The 18,627-nt window shown below is 38.3% G+C and overlaps 2 protein-coding genes across 2 annotated transcripts in view; one reads left to right on the forward strand and one right to left on the reverse strand.

The window, feature by feature from the left end:
• LOC129266193 (uncharacterized) overlaps positions 1-18,627 on the reverse strand; it is a 118,002-nt gene that overhangs the window by 29,208 nt on the left and 70,167 nt on the right. The window contains exons 39-40 of the mRNA XM_064103842.1: positions 17,387-17,542; positions 15,694-15,816 (exon numbers count right to left, since the gene is read on the reverse strand). Of these exons, the coding sequence (XP_063959912.1) occupies positions 15,694-15,816; positions 17,387-17,542 (279 nt within the window). The remainder of the gene's footprint in view (positions 1-15,693; positions 15,817-17,386; positions 17,543-18,627) is intronic.
• LOC135155123 (uncharacterized) lies at positions 302-8,471 on the forward strand. Its single transcript, XM_064103841.1, has 2 exons — positions 302-1,014; positions 2,121-8,471. The coding sequence occupies exon 2, from the start codon at positions 2,438-2,440 to the stop codon at positions 8,045-8,047; it is 5,610 nt and encodes a 1,869-aa protein (XP_063959911.1). The 5' UTR covers positions 302-1,014; positions 2,121-2,437; the 3' UTR covers positions 8,048-8,471.

Consider the following 18,627-nt stretch of genomic DNA (forward strand, 5'->3'; position numbering starts at 1 on the left):
ATAACAGCCGAGGACAAAACGTATTTAAAACACGGTTTGTAAATGAGGATTAATTTCATTGAAATTACAAAGGATATGCTGAATTGAGAAATAATCTTTTATTTAATCTTAGGCCCATTATCAGGATTTTTTCATTAAGCGTTAAACGTGAGATGGCATTTTCAAAAGAATGATTCTCAAATCCTTTAAAATATTGATCGTCAGTGAATGCGTGTTGATTTATTAAGTTCAAGAGAACGAAAGAGATCAAATATATCATTCTCCCCTCACTATGTTGGTTCACTGTGTATTCCCATGTCTTTTTTTATGGTTCTCTCTGTTGGCCATTGTCATAGGTATTTATTTCATATGTAATTCATTATAACTATTGTTATCCGAGGGGTCTACGATCCAGCTTCTAAGTGGACCTCTCCATTTCCAGCGAAATATTATTAATTCACCATAGTTTTTTATTGCAATGAGTTTTTATCAATTTTGGTTTCACACTTATAAATGTAACTGAAAATATATAAATATAACTAAAAGGTAGATTGCATGTATTCTACTTTGCATTATTGTCATGATACTTGTATGAATTTTGTATTTTTGGGGAAATGAGAAAAAAATAAAAACTGAACTGAACTAAAACTGTAGCGGGAATAATCATAATCACTTATTCAAGATAGGGAAAGCGGGATCTGGAAATGTATACTGTTTACTGTACACTTTGTGAACTTATAGGGTGTCACTACAGCAGTGTGTAGTGATGTTATATTCTCTCATCCAATCTTCATCAAGAGTCTGATTATCAAGACTACACCACCAAAGAGGTATATGTTTCCCCAGAAGGTGTGACTCACCGCTAATAGTAGAGTAATTTCATTGTTCTCCAACTTCTCTCCAAGAATATCTTCTTGGAAGTAAAGATAACTTTCATTCTCATAGTCAGAGTGATGGAGTAAAGTACTACTCACAATCAGTTGCAGAAAGTTCAAGTAAATTGTTATTTGTGGACAACTACAAAGGCCCAATTCGGTAAGAACATATTTCATATAATATTGTTTTGATATTTAACATGGTAAATGTATTGTAGAATTCATAAAACTATTTAGGATAGTTTGAGTTTGTTTAGTTAGAGAGAAGATGTTGTGTTTGTGTTAACAGAGTGTAATACGTATATTGCATAGTGTAGGAAAGTTGATTTCTGTGTTGATTAAGTATTTCTGAGGAATATGAGTTTAGCATTATGTTGATAAATCACATAATCTTGTATTATAATATATTTCCATCTAGAAGTGCTAAGATGTAAAAGGCTTTTAAATACAATGAATTAGTTGGGTGTAATTATACATAAAGCAAGAAGTCTAGTTTCATTGGGAAACAAAGAGAGTCTGTTTTTGCTAATCCAGTAGAAGCAGGGTCTATGAATGATTACTTTGGAATGTGGCCCCTTTCACATTCATCCCTTTTTACTTTCTCTTTTGAGTAGATAAGTTACTGCACGTTGTAAATGCAGGGTTTGTTCACATTTGTATTTTAATCTGGTTTAACTTTAATCTCAAGATAGAATAATGTTATGCTGTTTCGTTATAAGCTGAGTTAGTGTAATAGTGGGAACTATTACTAGTTTGTTTTCTTATTATACTCTAATCATCTCTAAAGAGTTAATTCTTTAGTTTCATGTTTAACTTGTGATAATGTAGATTACTGTTTGTACATGGCCAATTTGTTATTAAGAACAAAACCATAACTTTCGTGGAGAGAAAGACCTTTCCTCTGGGAGTGATTTAGGGAGAAACCTTGAATGATTGACTGTGTTGGCATGTAGTTATGTTCACACGGCTAATCTGTCTATTGGACAGAATACTTAGTAGTGCACTGCACTGAGTGAGTGTAGATGTGTTCATACAAGGATTTAATCGCCAGATTAACTTTATTCCTTGTATATTTTGTACTCTCTTAATTTAGGTTAATGTTATAAGGTATAATAGTACATGTGTATGTTGATCGCTTATATTAGTGTCAGATTGATTCTCATTTAATCATATAATCGTAATTGTACTAACTTAGATTTAGTTATTGACATGATTTCAAGATGAAACATTTGTTTATTATTGTTTGTTTATTCATTATCATTACAGATTGTTATCTGAAGGTGCATAGAAGTATAACTGAAAGTACGACTGAAGTTTGTCACCAGTGTTGGAGATTAACTGAATAAAGCGAAAGTTTGTTTTATTTCAACAAGTCGAGTCCAGCATTGATTGATTCCTTGTGCCTTGTGAATAACAATAGTTGGACATAAGTAGACGAAACTCCTTCGTAGAAAGTTTTACGAAGGCAGTCACAATAACAATCGAACGGACAACTTGTGTCGTCCAGTCAGGATCACGTTCAGAAAGTTCTGGAATCATCCAAACATACTACTTGGAACTTTACTGCCCAAAAGTTTTTCATCATGGCCAACATAGATGGAAAAAATCTAGTCAGCGAGGCTACACGTGTAGATCTTCAGAGGACGTCCTCTTCGCTGCCAGAAATGATGGATAAGTATCCAAAACCAGCTAGGAGTCTAGCAAGCAGAAAATCAGCCAAAAGCGAGATGCTTATTAAGGCCTTTCAGGCTGAACTTGATGTTATGGACAAAGAGGACAACATAAAGATTCTGCAAAGGGAGCATGAACATGCAATGCAACTGGAGAGAGCCCAGATGGAGCTGAAACGGTTGAAGCTGCAGAAAGAACATCAGCAGAAATTAGCCGAACTTGCAGAATCAGAAGATGAGCTTTCAAACACCAGTATCAAGTTGCCAGAGGAGACGAAGGAGGAGTCTGTTCAAAGATTCTTTGAATCTCAATCGACGGATGAGGGCAATATCCAGACCCAAGCCCCACCAGTTCCAGCCACTCGGAATGAAGTGAAGCATAAACCAACCAATGCTGCACCAGGAATGGAAAACGTGGTTGAGTCGCTTGCCAAGGTAGCCAACATGATGATGAACCAAAATGCGACTAGTCAACAAGTATTGGCAGCCAGTCAGTTACCAAAGGTGGATGTTCCGGTATTTAATGGTGACCCATTACGATATCCCCTCTGGAGAAATGCATTTTCGAGTTTCGTTGACTCCAAACCTCTAGATGCTGCAACCAAGCTTCATATGTTGCATACATATGTTACTGGCGAACCAAAGAAGGTCGTGGAGCATTATCTTCTTCTTGGCACCGATGAAGCCTACCTAAAAGCTAGGGAGTCTCTCGCCAATAGGTATGGCAACACCAGTGTAGTTTCATCAGCGTTCATGAAGAAGTTGGACTCATGGCCGAGAATCTCAGACCGGGATCCAAGTGGATTGCGGTCATTTGCGGACTTTCTTCAGCAGGTCAGCGTTGCCAAGGAGACTGTTGACTCCCTTGGCATTCTCGATTATCCGCAGGAGAACGTCAAGCTGTTGAGGAAGGTTCCATTCTACCTTGAACGCAAATGGAGAGATGAGGTGGCCAAGTGGCAGCGATGTGGATATGGTAGTTACCCTACCTTTGCCAGATTCGTAGACTTTGTTACCAGTGCAGCAGAAGTGGCCAATATTCCAGAGTTGGAATACACCAGGTTAGACGAGGCGAAAGTAAAGTCAGCACCTCCGAAAGGGAAGACCTTTCAAGGCCGGTCACTGTCTACAACAGCCGCACATGGAAAGGAGTATTCATCATGTCCTTACTGTGATAAGGACCATCACATTGACGACTGCCCAGAGTTCAAGCAGATCTACTACAAGGATAAGAAGACGTTCTTCTTCAAGAAGTATCTGTGTATGGGATGTGGCCAAAGTAGCAACCACCTTGGGAAGGACTGCAAGCAACGCCGGGAATGTAAAAGGTGTAAGGGAAACCACTTGACATGCCTACACCGACAGAAGATAGAAAAATCATCGGCTAGCTCAAACTGTACCAACATCTGCGATCTTCCTGACCAAGATGGAAAGGACCATTGTATGATTGTGCCGGTTTGGGTGAGGCAAGCTGATGATCCATCGAGGGAATTCCTGGAATATGCGATCCTCGACGACCAGTCCAATGTTGGATTTGTCTCCAGTGGTCTTTGCGACAGAATGGGTGTTAAAGGACCTGAGACTGATCTTTTACTGACAACAATGCACGAGAGTGCTCGCATTAGCTGTCAAAAGATTAGTGGTCTCGAGGTCTTGGACTTCCAGAAGTCTACAGTTGTCCAACTCCCGTCCTGCTACACCAGACAAGAGGTTCCGGCCAAGCGGTCACAAATTCCCAAGGTAGAAGTTCTGAGGAAATGGAGGCATCTAGCACCAATCGCAGATGAGTTGATGCCATACAACCCGTCAATTAAGGTTTCCTTGCTCATAGGAAACAACTGTCCTAGAGCAATTCGACCCCGAGAAGTACTCGCTGGTGCAGAAGACGACCCGTATGCGATGAAAACCTCACTCGGATGGGGCGTCGTCGGCAGAGTATGTCAGAGTTCTCAAAGTGATGATGCCGTCTGTAACAGGATTCAGACAAGTGAAGGATATCCCCACCTGGTGCACTCAAGCCAAGCGAAGGAAGTGTTTACACCAGAGTCTGTACTGAAGATTTTGGAACGAGACTTCCAAATGACAAGTCCGAAAGGAGCGCCACTTTCAGTGAAAGAAGCAAGGTTCATGGCAATCTTGGAGAATGGAATCCGCAAGAGAAGTGATGGACACTACCAAATGCCCTTGCCTTTGAAGTCAGATCAGGTGACCTTTCCTGACAACAAAATTCTTGCTGTTAAAAGATGGAGACAGCTATCTGCAAGATTTAGGAAGAACCAGAAGTTTCTGGATGACTACAAGACCTTCATGGATGATGTAATCACCAACTACGCAGAACGAGTACCAGATGACTGCTTGAAGGTTCGAGATGGCAGAGTAAACTATATTCCGCACACAGGGGTGTACCATCCTCACAAGCCTGACAAAATCCGTGTTGTATTCGACTGTTCAGCAAAATTTGAAGGCGTATCCTTGAATGATCATCTTCTGCAAGGTCCTGACCTGATGAATGGACTACTTGGTGTTCTGTGCCGATTCCGAAAGGAAGAAGTTGCCTTCATGGCTGATGTGAAAGGAATGTTCCTTCAGTTCTACGTAAATGAAGAAGACCGGAACTTGCTGCGGTTCCTGTGGTATGAAGGCGGTGACGAAACAAAGGAAGCTGTTGAATACCGGATGAAGGTTCATCTCTTCGGAGCAGCTAGTTCTCCAGGATGCAGTAACTTTGGACTGAGAAGGGCTGCAACAGATGGTGAAGAAGAGTTCGGTTCAAGTGCAGCAGAGTTCATTCGTAGAGACTTCTACGTAGATGACGGTCTTAGTTCACGACCTACTGCGGAAGAGGCTGTGCAGCTGCTGAAAAACAGTCAAGCAATCTGTGCAAAATCAGGACTGAAATTGCACAAGATTGTGTCTAACAGCAGAGAAGTTCTGAAAAGCTTTCCAGCAGATGAACGAGCAAAAAGCCTGCAAGACCTGGATTTAGATGTCGACAAGCTTGTGCTGGAAAGAGTTCTAGGAGTGTCCTGGAACATTGAGAATGACACCTTCAACTTCAGAGTGCAGGTGAAGGCGAACTCATTCTCCAGACGAGGTGTTCTCTCAACGATCAGTTCAATCTATGATCCAAGCGGCTTTCTTGGTCCAGTAGTTCTTAAAGGCAAGAGGATTCTCCAAGCTATGTGCAAGATGAACATGGACTGGGACGAATCTATGACCGATGAACAGCGTTCAGAATGGGAGAAATGGCTGCTTGATCTCCAGCATCTAGGTGACCTCCAACTCAAGAGATGCTACAAACCAAGTAGGTTCGGCAAGGTCAAGCAGGTAGAAGTCCACCATTTCTCTGATGCCAGTCAGGATGGGTATGGGCAATGTTCATATCTCCGTCTCATCAATGAGGATGACAAAGTGCATTGTTCATTCGTAATCGGAAAGGCCCGAGTTACTCCATTGAGACCAATAACCATTCCAAGACTGGAGCTAACAGCAGCAACATTGTCAGCCAAGAGCAGCACATTTCTGAAGTCGGAACTGGAATACGATTCTGTGAAGGAGTTCTTCTGGACAGACAGTAAGGTTGTTCTTGGATACATAAAAAATGAAGCCAGGCGGTTTCATATCTTCGTTGCCAACAGAGTTCAGACAATCCGAGAGCAGACTGACCCTGATGCATGGTACTATGTTGATACCAAGGAGAATCCTGCTGATGGAGCTTCTCGAGGAATCTCAGCAAAGGAGCTCACTTCTAGCCACTGCTGGTTTCGAGGCCCAGATTTCCTGTGGAATGATGGTTTGTTTGCACCCCCAGGAGATGATCCATGTACGGTAGATGACCACGACCCAGAGGTGAAGCATGCCTCAGTCCTGAGAACAGAAGCAACCACCAAGGTCAGTACAGGGCAATTTGAATCCAACCGTTTGGATTGCTTCTCCAGTTGGCACTCTGCCAAGAAGGCAGTAGCCAGATGTATACAGCTGAAGACGAGTCTGAAGAAAAGGGCTAACCAGCATACCAGAACGAGGTCTAGATCAGTGGAAGCAACGATCCCTAAGGTTGTGACAGTGAGTGAGCTGCAGGAAGCTGAGAAGGTCATCATTAGAGGTTTACAACAAGAAAACTTCCCGCAGGAGCTGCAGATTCTTAAAGAACTAGATAAGACAGGAGAAATGAGTAGACATGAAGTACCTACTCGAAATGCGGCACTGAAGAAAACCAGTGCCCTCTTCAGATTGGACCCGTTTCTAGATGATGACGGGGTGATTCGAGTCGGCGGCCGGATACATCGCGCCAATTTGTCCAGTAACATTAGACATCCAGTGATTATTCCTCGTAAGAGTTATGTCACAACACTGCTGATCCGAGATGCTCATCACAGGACCCAACATAGTGGTAGAGGCATTACTCATAATGAGCTACGTCAGAGAGGATACTGGGTGATAGGAGGAGTGTCTGCAGTTTCACAATGCATCTCGTCCTGTGTGACATGTCGACGATTGCGAGGACAGCCCCTCCAACAAAAGATGGCAGATCTTCCAGAAGAAAGAGTTGAGCCTTCTCCACCATTCTCGTATTGTGCAGTGGACTATTTTGGACCCTTTCTTATCAAGGAAAGACGGAGTGAAGTCAAGAGATATGGTGTGCTCTTCACATGTCTGTCTTCAAGAAGTGTACACCTGGAAACTGCTAACAGTCTTAGTAGCAGTGCCTTCATCAACGCGTTGCGGCGTTTCATGAATCGACGGGGTGCTGTAAGGCATCTACGCTCTGACCAGGGTACAGCATTCGTTGGAGCCAGAAACGAGTTGAAGGAAGCGCTGTCTGAAATGGACCAGGGAAAGGTACAAGAGTACCTGCTTGAGAATGGATGTGACTGGATACCATTCAAGATGAATGTGCCCCATGCCTCTCATATGGGTGGAGTTTGGGAGAGGCAGATTCAGTCAGTGCGACGTGCACTAGAGCCATTGCTGAAATCATCTGGGAGTCAACTTGATGATGAGGCCTTCAGAACCTTCATGACCGAAGCAGAAGCCATAATCAACTCCAGGCCATTGACGACAACCAATCTAAGTGACAGTGAAGCACCAGAACCACTGACCCCTCATCATATCTTGACTGCCAAGCCCAAAGTCATATTACCCCCACCAGGAGTCTTCCAGCGCGAAGATGTTTACTCTAGGAAGTGGTGGAGACGCGTCCAACACCTCGCCAATGAGTTCTGGCTACGATGGAGGAAAGAATATTTGCAGGGACTGCAAGAGCGTAGAAAATGGACAAGTACAGAAAAAGACTTAACGATAGGTGATATTGTAATCTCCAAAGAAGAAGAGGGAGGACGATACAAGTGGCCCTTAGCTAGGGTGATAGATGTTTATCCTAGTGCTGATGGTAGAATTAGGAAGGTGAAACTTCTAATGGCTGATGGACAGTTAGATAATAATGGCAAACGCCAGAGCCCACCAACTAAATTCGACAGACCAGTAAATAAGTTAGTTCTTCTGTTACCCAACCAACAGTAATTATTCCCACTCAAAATCCACAGTAGTAAAGTGGAAGTATCCCGCTTGTCTCGCAAAAGACTTGAAGCATTCCCCCTCAAGGAGCCATTATCTTTTTACATTTTCATTTATCAATGATATAAATGATGCGTTTAAATTGTTGTTTTATTTTCATGTATGGTTCAGTGATAATTCTAAAGGCTGGAATGCTGTTTTAAAGATTGCATTATGTGTATTTTTAGACTATGTATCCATTGGGTATAGACATAGTATTGGTCAAAGTATTGTTTAAGATTAATTTGTATTATGATGTGGTATAATTTGTTGTACTTTATATTCGTAATAATTGAAGCTAATTTAGTAAATGTAGGTACATTTAAAGGAGCCATGTCACTACAGCAGTGTGTAGTGATGTTATATTCTCTCATCCAATCTTCATCAAGAGTCTGATTATCAAGACTACACCACCAAAGAGGTATATGTTTCCCCAGAAGGTGTGACTCACCGCTAATAGTAGAGTAATTTCATTGTTCTCCAACTTCTCTCCAAGAATATCTTCTTGGAAGTAAAGATAACTTTCATTCTCATAGTCAGAGTGATGGAGTAAAGTACTACTCACAATCAGTTGCAGAAAGTTCAAGTAAATTGTTATTTGTGGACAACTACAAAGGCCCAATTCGGTAAGAACATATTTCATATAATATTGTTTTGATATTTAACATGGTAAATGTATTGTAGAATTCATAAAACTATTTAGGATAGTTTGAGTTTGTTTAGTTAGAGAGAAGATGTTGTGTTTGTGTTAACAGAGTGTAATACGTATATTGCATAGTGTAGGAAAGTTGATTTCTGTGTTGATTAAGTATTTCTGAGGAATATGAGTTTAGCATTATGTTGATAAATCACATAATCTTGTATTATAATATATTTCCATCTAGAAGTGCTAAGATGTAAAAGGCTTTTAAATACAATGAATTAGTTGGGTGTAATTATACATAAAGCAAGAAGTCTAGTTTCATTGGGAAACAAAGAGAGTCTGTTTTTGCTAATCCAGTAGAAGCAGGGTCTATGAATGATTACTTTGGAATGTGGCCCCTTTCACATTCATCCCTTTTTACTTTCTCTTTTGAGTAGATAAGTTACTGCACGTTGTAAATGCAGGGTTTGTTCACATTTGTATTTTAATCTGGTTTAACTTTAATCTCAAGATAGAATAATGTTATGCTGTTTCGTTATAAGCTGAGTTAGTGTAATAGTGGGAACTATTACTAGTTTGTTTTCTTATTATACTCTAATCATCTCTAAAGAGTTAATTCTTTAGTTTCATGTTTAACTTGTGATAATGTAGATTACTGTTTGTACATGGCCAATTTGTTATTAAGAACAAAACCATAACTTTCGTGGAGAGAAAGACCTTTCCTCTGGGAGTGATTTAGGGAGAAACCTTGAATGATTGACTGTGTTGGCATGTAGTTATGTTCACACGGCTAATCTGTCTATTGGACAGAATACTTAGTAGTGCACTGCACTGAGTGAGTGTAGATGTGTTCATACAAGGATTTAATCGCCAGATTAACTTTATTCCTTGTATATTTTGTACTCTCTTAATTTAGGTTAATGTTATAAGGTATAATAGTACATGTGTATGTTGATCGCTTATATTAGTGTCAGATTGATTCTCATTTAATCATATAATCGTAATTGTACTAACTTAGATTTAGTTATTGACATGATTTCAAGATGAAACATTTGTTTATTATTGTTTGTTTATTCATTATCATTACAGATTGTTATCTGAAGGTGCATAGAAGTATAACTGAAAGTACGACTGAAGTTTGTCACCAGTGTTGGAGATTAACTGAATAAAGCGAAAGTTTGTTTTATTTCAACAAGTCGAGTCCAGCATTGATTGATTCCTTGTGCCTTGTGAATAACAATAGTTGGACATAAGTAGACGAAACTCCTTCGTAGAAAGTTTTACGAAGGCAGTCACATAGGGATTAGAATCATATCAAACCCTTTATGATTCAAACCTCTCGCCGTCAAATTTTCTCATGTCGTTTGAAGAAACAATAGCATTGGCGAAATGTTAACAAAGATACCAACAAATCCAATAGAGAGATGAAACAAGAAAAAAAGATCGATTGCTTAATCAATCACAATCACCAACGATAATCGTGTTTCAGGGTAACTACAATGATAATGATAGAATAATACTAACGAAGATAATAATAATGATAATACAAAATAACAATTATAATTACAGGGATGATGGTGATGATAATAGTCAAAATGATAATTATGATAATTTAAAGAAAATCAATAATTAAATATAAAAATCAATTTGAGCTTGTACTGCCTTTTCCGTATCTCAACAGTTATGGCTATCAAAATAAAATAATTCTAATCAATTTAAGAATCATAAACTACTAGGCTTAATCTTAGTGTTTTCTTGCTATAGGCCTATAGGCATAATAACGTTCTCTGATGGGTGAGAAGAAACATGGTATTAATACTGAATCTTGCTTGTGGTTTAATGTTATTGTGATAGAAAATAATAATAAAAAACAAAACAAGCATGTTCGAGTTAGCATCTGTGTCTGGCTTTGGTAGGCCAATTCATGACGAAATGCTAACAACGCAATCATTACAAAAATAAAAAAATAAAACACAATCTGTTACGATTCCTATTTTTTACTTTTGATGGTGCAAGCATAAGCCTTTACGTAGAAAAAAAAGACAGATTTGATAATGAACAATGAAGATAGTCCAGGGTGTAGCGATGAGGGTGGAGATGCTCCCGGCCTGCGCCAGGTGCAATTTTTTTGTAAAATACTTCAAAAGGCTTAGGTTTTTTTCTTTTTCTAATTATAAAAGCTAGATTGTGGTAAAGAAAGGAAGCATCCCCCTCGCCTTCCCGCCCGCGCTTCAAATAGATAGATCAAAAACATCGCTTTTTAGTGTTCTCAAAAGCATGTTTTTAAGAAAAGTTTACAAAGAGGATGCGAATTCAAAAGGCGTAGGTGTGGCGATAATGGCACTGGGCCGGGCGGGGGCATGGGCGATGGATTATGAGCTCGAGTATAATCGCGAAATAAAAGCCAAGGGCAAAACGTATTCAAAACACGGGTTTTTTATGAGGATTAATTTCCTTAGAATTACAAAGGATACTATCAAGGAGACAATGATAACAGGTACTTTCTCTATCATAGGCCATGATCAGGATCTTTTCATTATTTAAAACTTTTTTTTTTCGGAGATGGCATTTTCAAAAGAATTAAAGATTTTCAAATCTTTAGAAAATATTGATAGTCCGTGAACGTGTGCTAATCTATTAGTTTTAAAGAGAATAAATAAAGAAACTAAATCGAACGTCAAAGTTTGCGCTATCCAAGTGAAGCCCCTTTCACAATGGTGAATTATGTAAGAAAAAGAAAGAAATTGATGGCTTAATCCATCACGAACAATAATCATGATAATTGAAAAAATAATAACCATGGAAATAACAATGACAGTAATACAAACGATAATAACAGTAATCATAGATATAAAATAACAATGATAATGATGATAGGCCTGTAATGGTAAAAATGTTGATTATGAATGATGATTTTTTTTTTTAATACAATATAAAAAATATATTAGGAGCTTGATATTTTATCCGTATCTCAATATTACTGGCTATTAAAATGAAATATCTTCTAACCAATTCAAGAATAATGACTAATAAGCTTTATATTAATTTGTCATAGGCATAATAGCGTTCTTTGAGGGTTGATAAAAAAACATGGCATCAATACTGAATCTTGCTTGTGGTTTAATAAAAAAGTTATGATAGAAAATCATAATTAAAAAACAAACAATTATGTTCGAGTTAGCATCTGTGACTGGCTTAAGTAGGCCTTCATGACGAAATACAAACAACACAATCATAACAAAAATAAATAAGAAACCAATCTGTCAAGATTCCTATTACTACTTTTGATGTTGCAAGCATGGGCCTTTACGTAGAAAAAAAGACAGATTTGATAATGAACAATGAACGCGAAATAACCAAGGACAAGACGTATTAAAAAAAACCGGTCGTATGTGAGGATTAATTAATTTCATTGAAATTATCAAGGATATGCAGAATTAAGAAAGTTTCTTTTAATCATGATTACGATATTTTCATTAGCGTTTTTAACTTTTTCAAAAGAAAGATTTTCAAATCCTTAAAAGATTGATCGGCAGTGGAAGTGAGTTTTGTTAATCAATTTTAAAGAGAACGAACACTAAGAGTTAAACGTAACACGTTCTTAACAAAAAGCGGGGTCTATGAGTGAGGGGATGTTAGACTCCTTGCATGATTTTAAGAAACACATCTGTGAAAATATCCTACATGGAAGAAAAATAAAGCGGAATAAAAACAAAGACGGCGTGTGCCTCTGTGTGTTGGTTTTTACAGTGGTATAAACACAGTTCGCTTTACTCATTTTACCCCGGCATTTTACGTTTTAAACTCTTCTCATAAAGGTGATGAAAGTTCTTAAGATGCCACGAAATTAATAATAACTTCAAAAAAGAAGGAAGAGAAGAAGGAGAAGAAAAAATGAGGAGATAGCAGATTAAACTCCCGGATTAGACTCATGGTAGTATAGGGCCGATACAGGCGCTGGTATAGACTAAAAAAGGTTCAGTCCGCATTCAACATGGACGCCACGCACAATCGCAACTGAAAGCACAATGTGACAATAGACAGAGAACAATACCAGACACGGCAAAAGCCACGCAAAGTGCCTCACGGTCCAATACAATAGCTTGTATTTCTCTCTTAAAAAAACGTATAATTAATGGTTGAAACGATTACAAAAACTTATTTTCTTTGAGGAGAGATCTCAAGGATTCAGGAAAACCCAATTTTATTGTAAATCATTGACGGTTGCTAAGCACTTTCAGTCAATGAAAGGATGAGTTTCCGCGTGAAACATGTGAAAAAGGCTCCGAGCAGTCTGAAAGCGGGCGAAACTTCAGAAGCGATTTTCTCATAAAAATACTTTTTATGAACTCTCGTACCTGGGACATTTAAAGACTATTTTCTCAGCAAATACTATGTCCCTTAGCATGTGCTATATACCAAATTAAAGCTTGAGAAATGGAGAATCATAATCTTAAAAAAGATTATGTTTGAAGAAATCGAATTCTGTCTGCTTTTGACAGGACGAGTCACATATGACTTACTTGGGTAAAACATTTCATTCAGTGTATGCGCAATCTCCACTCCCAGGGGAGTATTCCATCAATGAGCAGTCAAATGGCTCTAATTGCCAAGCAAGCTATATTGATATCTGTTTCATAATGAGTAATACCCATCAATATATGACTTACTTGGATAGAACATTTCATTCAGTGTATGCGCAATCTCCACTCCCAGGGGAGTATTCCATCAATGAGCAGTAAAGTGGCTCTAATTGCTGAGCAAGCAATATTGATGTCTGTTTCATAATGAGTTATACCCATCAATATATGACTTACTTGGGTAGAACATTTCATTCAGTGTATGCGTAATCTCCACTCCCAAGGGGAGTATTCCATCAATGAGCAGTCAAATGGCTCTAATTGCCAAGCAAGCAATATTGATGTCTGTTTCATAATGAGTAATACCCATCAATATATGACTTACTTAGATAGAACATTTCATTCAGTGTATGCGCAATCTCCACTCCCAGGGGAGTATTCCATCAATGAGCAGTCAAGTGGCTCTAATTGCCAAGCAAGCAATATTGATGTCTGTTTCATAATGAGTAATACCCATCAATATTTAACTTACTTGGATAGAACATTTCATTCAGTGTATGCGCAATCTCCACTCCCAGGGGAGTATTCCATCAATGAGCAGTCAAATGGCTCTAATTGCCAAGCAAGCAATATTGATGTCTGTTTCATAATGAGTAATACCCATCAATATATGACTTACTTGGATAGAACATTTCATTCAGTGTATGCGCAATCTCCACTCCCAGGGGAGTATTCCATCAATGAGCAGTCATATGGCTCTAATTGCCAAGCAAGCTATATTGATATCTGTTTCATAATGAGTAATACCCATCAATATATGACTTACTTGGATAGAACATTTCATTTAGTGTATGCGCAATCTCCACTCCCAGGGGAGTATTCCATCAATGAGCAGTCAAATGGCTCTAATTGCCGAGCAAGCAACATTGATGTCTGTTTCATAATGAGTAATACCCATCAATATATGACTTACTTGGATAGAACATTTCATTCAGTGTGTGTGCAATCTCCACTCCCAGGGGAGTATTCCATCAATGAGCAGTAAAGTGACTCTAATTGCCAAGCAAGCAACATTGATGTCTATTTCATAATGAGTAATACCCATCAATATATGACTTACTTGGATAGAACATTTCATTCAGTGTATGCGCAATCTCCACTCCCAGGGGAGTATTCCATCAATGAGCAGTCAAATGGCTCTAATTGCCAAGCAAGCAATATTGATATCTGTTTCATAATGGGTAATACCCATCAATATATGACTTACTTGGGTAGTACATTTCATTCAGTGTATGCGCAATCTCCACTCCCAGTGGAGTATTCCATCAATGGGCAGTCAAATGGCTCTAATTGCCAAGCAAGCAATATTGACATATGTTTCATAATGAGTAATACCCATCAATATATGACTTACTTGGAAAGAACATTTCATTCAATGTATGCATCTCCACTCCCAAGGGGAGTATTCCATCAATGGGCAGTAAAGTTGCTATAATTGCAAAGCAAACAGGGGGCCGTTTTATAAAGCTGTTCGTAAGTTAAGAGCGACTTTAAGAACGACTGGTAAACCTTTCTAACGCGCTAAACCATCGCCATTGAATATACCATTTACCACAAAAAAGGATCACCAGTCGTTCTTAAAGTTGCTCTTAACTTACCAACAGCTTATGAAACACCCACCGGCAGTGACGCTCGCATGTTAATTATCACTACACAATTAATATTTCGCCTACTAAGATAAAAATTTTCATTCGGTGTATGCGCAACCTCCACTCCTTGGGGAGTATTCCAACAATGAAGGGTAAATTTGCTGTAATTGCTGTAATTAACATTGACGTTTGCATATTAATAAGTACTGCTCAATTAATAATGACTAACTTGGACATAATGTTTCATTGGCACTAGTATACGGACATTCAATATAACTGTTGCATCTATAATTGGAATGGATACATGCCCCTCATGATGGCCTTTACTGTGTTACCACTGTTTTGAGTAAGATGAAGTGTGAGCTAGAATCGGTAATGAAAGGCCGCTTCGGGGTATTACAACTATGGACGGTCAATTTGCTGTAATTGCTTAGCTAAGAACATTGATGTTTGCATATTACTAAGTACTGCTAAATTAACAATGACTAACTTGGACATAATGTTTCATCGGCACTAGTATACGGACATGCAATATAACTGTTGCATCTATAATTGGAATAGAGGCAGGCTCCCGAAGGGCTTTCCTGAGTTGCCCATTGTTTTGTGAAAGATGAAGTGTGAGAATCGGTAATGAAAGGCCGCTTAGGGGGTATTACAACTATGGATGGTCAATTTTCTGTAACTGCTTCGCCGAGAACATTGACGTTTGCATATCAATGAGTATTACAATTAATGACTCACTTGGACATGACGTTTCATCGGCAGTAGAATATGGACATTCAAAATAACCGTTGCATCTATAATTGGAATGGATGCAGGCTCCCGATGGGCATCGGAATTCTGTTTCAAATGTTCCGCACGCACCTGAGGTGAAAGAATAACAATAAATGATTATACAAAAGATTCATATAGCGCACTTTCGATCTTGGTTAGATGCTCAAGACATTTCAGAGAAAATTAACGACCCCAACAACACAAAAATACATATTTCATGTTAAAAATTTAACAATGGATGAATATAGAGATGTCTGTCAAAATAATAATTACAAAATTTATATAGCGCTTAATACAAATGTTTTTAAGCGCTGCATAAAATTACCCCGGCTTTAGCATGGCTACCCTGATAGGGCGCTCAAGCATTCAAGGAATTCCTTCCAACTGGGTACCCAGTAACTACACCTGGGTGACGAGTGGCAAATGTAGATAAATGCCTTGCCAAAGGATGCAAGGGTTGCAGCGGGATTTGGACCCAGGTCCTTGTGGTTCAAAGTCCAGAGACTTATCCACTGAGCCATAACGCCTCAACAAAATGATCTTATACAGGTTAGTGTTCAGGTCGCCCCTACATCCGCTACATTTTCTTTTCATTTCTTTCATATTTGTACCATTTTCATTGCTTATACTGTGATTTAAACTCTTTTACTCTTTTTGTTGTTGTATCATTTTATACTTGTACATATGTTTGTATGTGTTTAAAGCATGTCAAATAAATGAATTCAATTGAATTGATTATTGCTGATGTTTGGAGTTTCAAATACTGTGGATGGATAATCCACTTGCGGATCCAGGGGACGGGGGGCACAGCTGGCCAGTGCCCCTCCTTTTGAGAAGCAAAATTAAAATTTGTAATGTAAAAATGCCGTTGAAACAGAAGTGTGCCACCCCCCCTATGAAAGTGAAGACTTTTTTTTTGGTTGTCAAATTTTTTTCTGGGACGAAATATCTTTAATTTTTGCTTGAAAACCTTTTTTTTTTCGCTTGTCAAATTTTTCCTCGGAAAAATGTGCCCCCCCCTTTCGGAATATCCTGGATCAGCCCCTGGGATAATCCACCAGTAATTACATAATCCTCATTTTTCTGAGCTTATTTTGAGAACCTCTCTGATCAGGGGGATGTGATTATGGCTGTCAATAACAGAAAATTGCCATTTTAATTTACCGATCACTAAAGGAATAGCTCTCCGTATTCATTATACAGTCAGATGGAAACGATTGACATTTGAAAATGATGGCATTTTAAGTAGGCCACCAACTTGCAAAAATTTTAAGAAATATTGATAGTTTAACAGTATCCATTACATGTGGCTCTTTGTGAAATATCTTTAACACCACATACAATTTATTTATGTATTTATTTATTTACAAAATATTTACATGAATTACAAAACGAAATGTTTAGAAATAAGCCAGTTTGGGGTTCCATTCTGCGCACAATCAGAAGAAGGTCATTCGGACTAAAGCAGGAATCACGCTACAAAGGCACTCTGTATGTTTTCATAGCGGCTTCCCCAAATTACCCATTATTTTGTGTATGATGAAGCATGAGAATTGGTAATAAAAGGTTTGATACATGGCTCCAACTTTTGACATGGTATATTAAAGCCATTAACATCACATTGATAAATCAACATTTAACATATACATATTATACTTACTGTGATCAAAGTTTGAACAGTTGACACGTCCCAAGTGATCAAATTCGTCCTCATTATTAGAACAGTCTTTGAAGCCATCGCATTGATAATGAGATGGGATACAGTGATGATCATTGCACTCAAATTCTGCGGCTGTACAGGCCGTATAGTTGTGAGCTGAAGTGGGGCATGGAAGAAATGTGGTAAGTCTATAGAGTAAAACAGTCACTGCAACAACACTGTTTTTTCTTTCAATAATTTCTATTTACATTACCTCACTAAACATAAATAATCATAATACATTTATTAAAAAAACAAGAAAGAAAGAAAAAATCTGGGTGGTAAGAGGGGGGATACATGGTTTCAAAGTTACAATAAACCTTTCGTAAGTGTATATCAGACCCAAAACTGCAAAAAAACGTTTTTTCCTGTACAAATCCAATGCAAATTCTGTATGTAGCCAAAATTTATAAATGCATATTTTTTTTTACATTTACTGATTAAAAGGAAATATTTTGGCTTTTTATGACAAAAAAAAGTTGCCAAGGATTGCCATACAAAAATAATTTAAAAAGCAGGACAAACAAAGAAATACGTAAGAAATTTAAAAAGCAGTAAAATACATAGGAATTATAAAATACATGTACATACAATTATATGAATACTAAAATGAGTGCACACCCACTAAATTACTAGTATTGGAGCTATACTTTTAGTTTACAGCCAAAATATGATTTTACGCATTAATTAGCATAACTAATTAATTATAAATAAAGCCCCCCCCCGGGCTATGCCATTTCAAAATAGCCCAGGGTATGAAGGGTTCCAGGGAAAATTTGTGGCATCTCATAAAGCACAAGGAAGAGTCGCAAGTTGTGCGTAATTTCCTGTAATTTACAAGCAGATTGGTTCAACCCCACTTGGACATTGGGGCTCTGTTCATGTAAATCGCATGCAGAAAATAGTCTTGATATCAAGCACTTAACCCACTGCCTACTGGAACCGGATTGGCCCCAGTATTAAGTCTATGGAACCCAGGACCAAAATCCAGTTAAAACCAATTAGGGCAAAACCAATTGAAACCAGTTGGCCAACTGGTTTCAATAGGGAAATTGGAACAACTGGTTCCAATTGAAAACCAGTTGCCAATTGGTTCCAGTTAAAACCAATTGGGCAACTGGAACCAGTTGGCAATTGGTGCAGTTGTTCCAATTTCCCTATTAAAACCAATTGAATCCAATTGGAGGCAACTGGTTTCAATT

The sequence above is a fragment of the Lytechinus pictus genome, chromosome 8 (assembly GCF_037042905.1).
Source record: "Lytechinus pictus isolate F3 Inbred chromosome 8, Lp3.0, whole genome shotgun sequence".
Lineage (NCBI taxonomy): Eukaryota > Metazoa > Echinodermata > Echinoidea > Temnopleuroida > Toxopneustidae > Lytechinus > Lytechinus pictus.

Bases quoted from the DNA above. Each gene is read 5' to 3' on its own strand.
- LOC135155123 (XM_064103841.1), top strand. From the start codon at position 2,438: ATGGCCAACATAGATGGAAAAAATCTAGTCAGCGAGGCTACACGTGTA.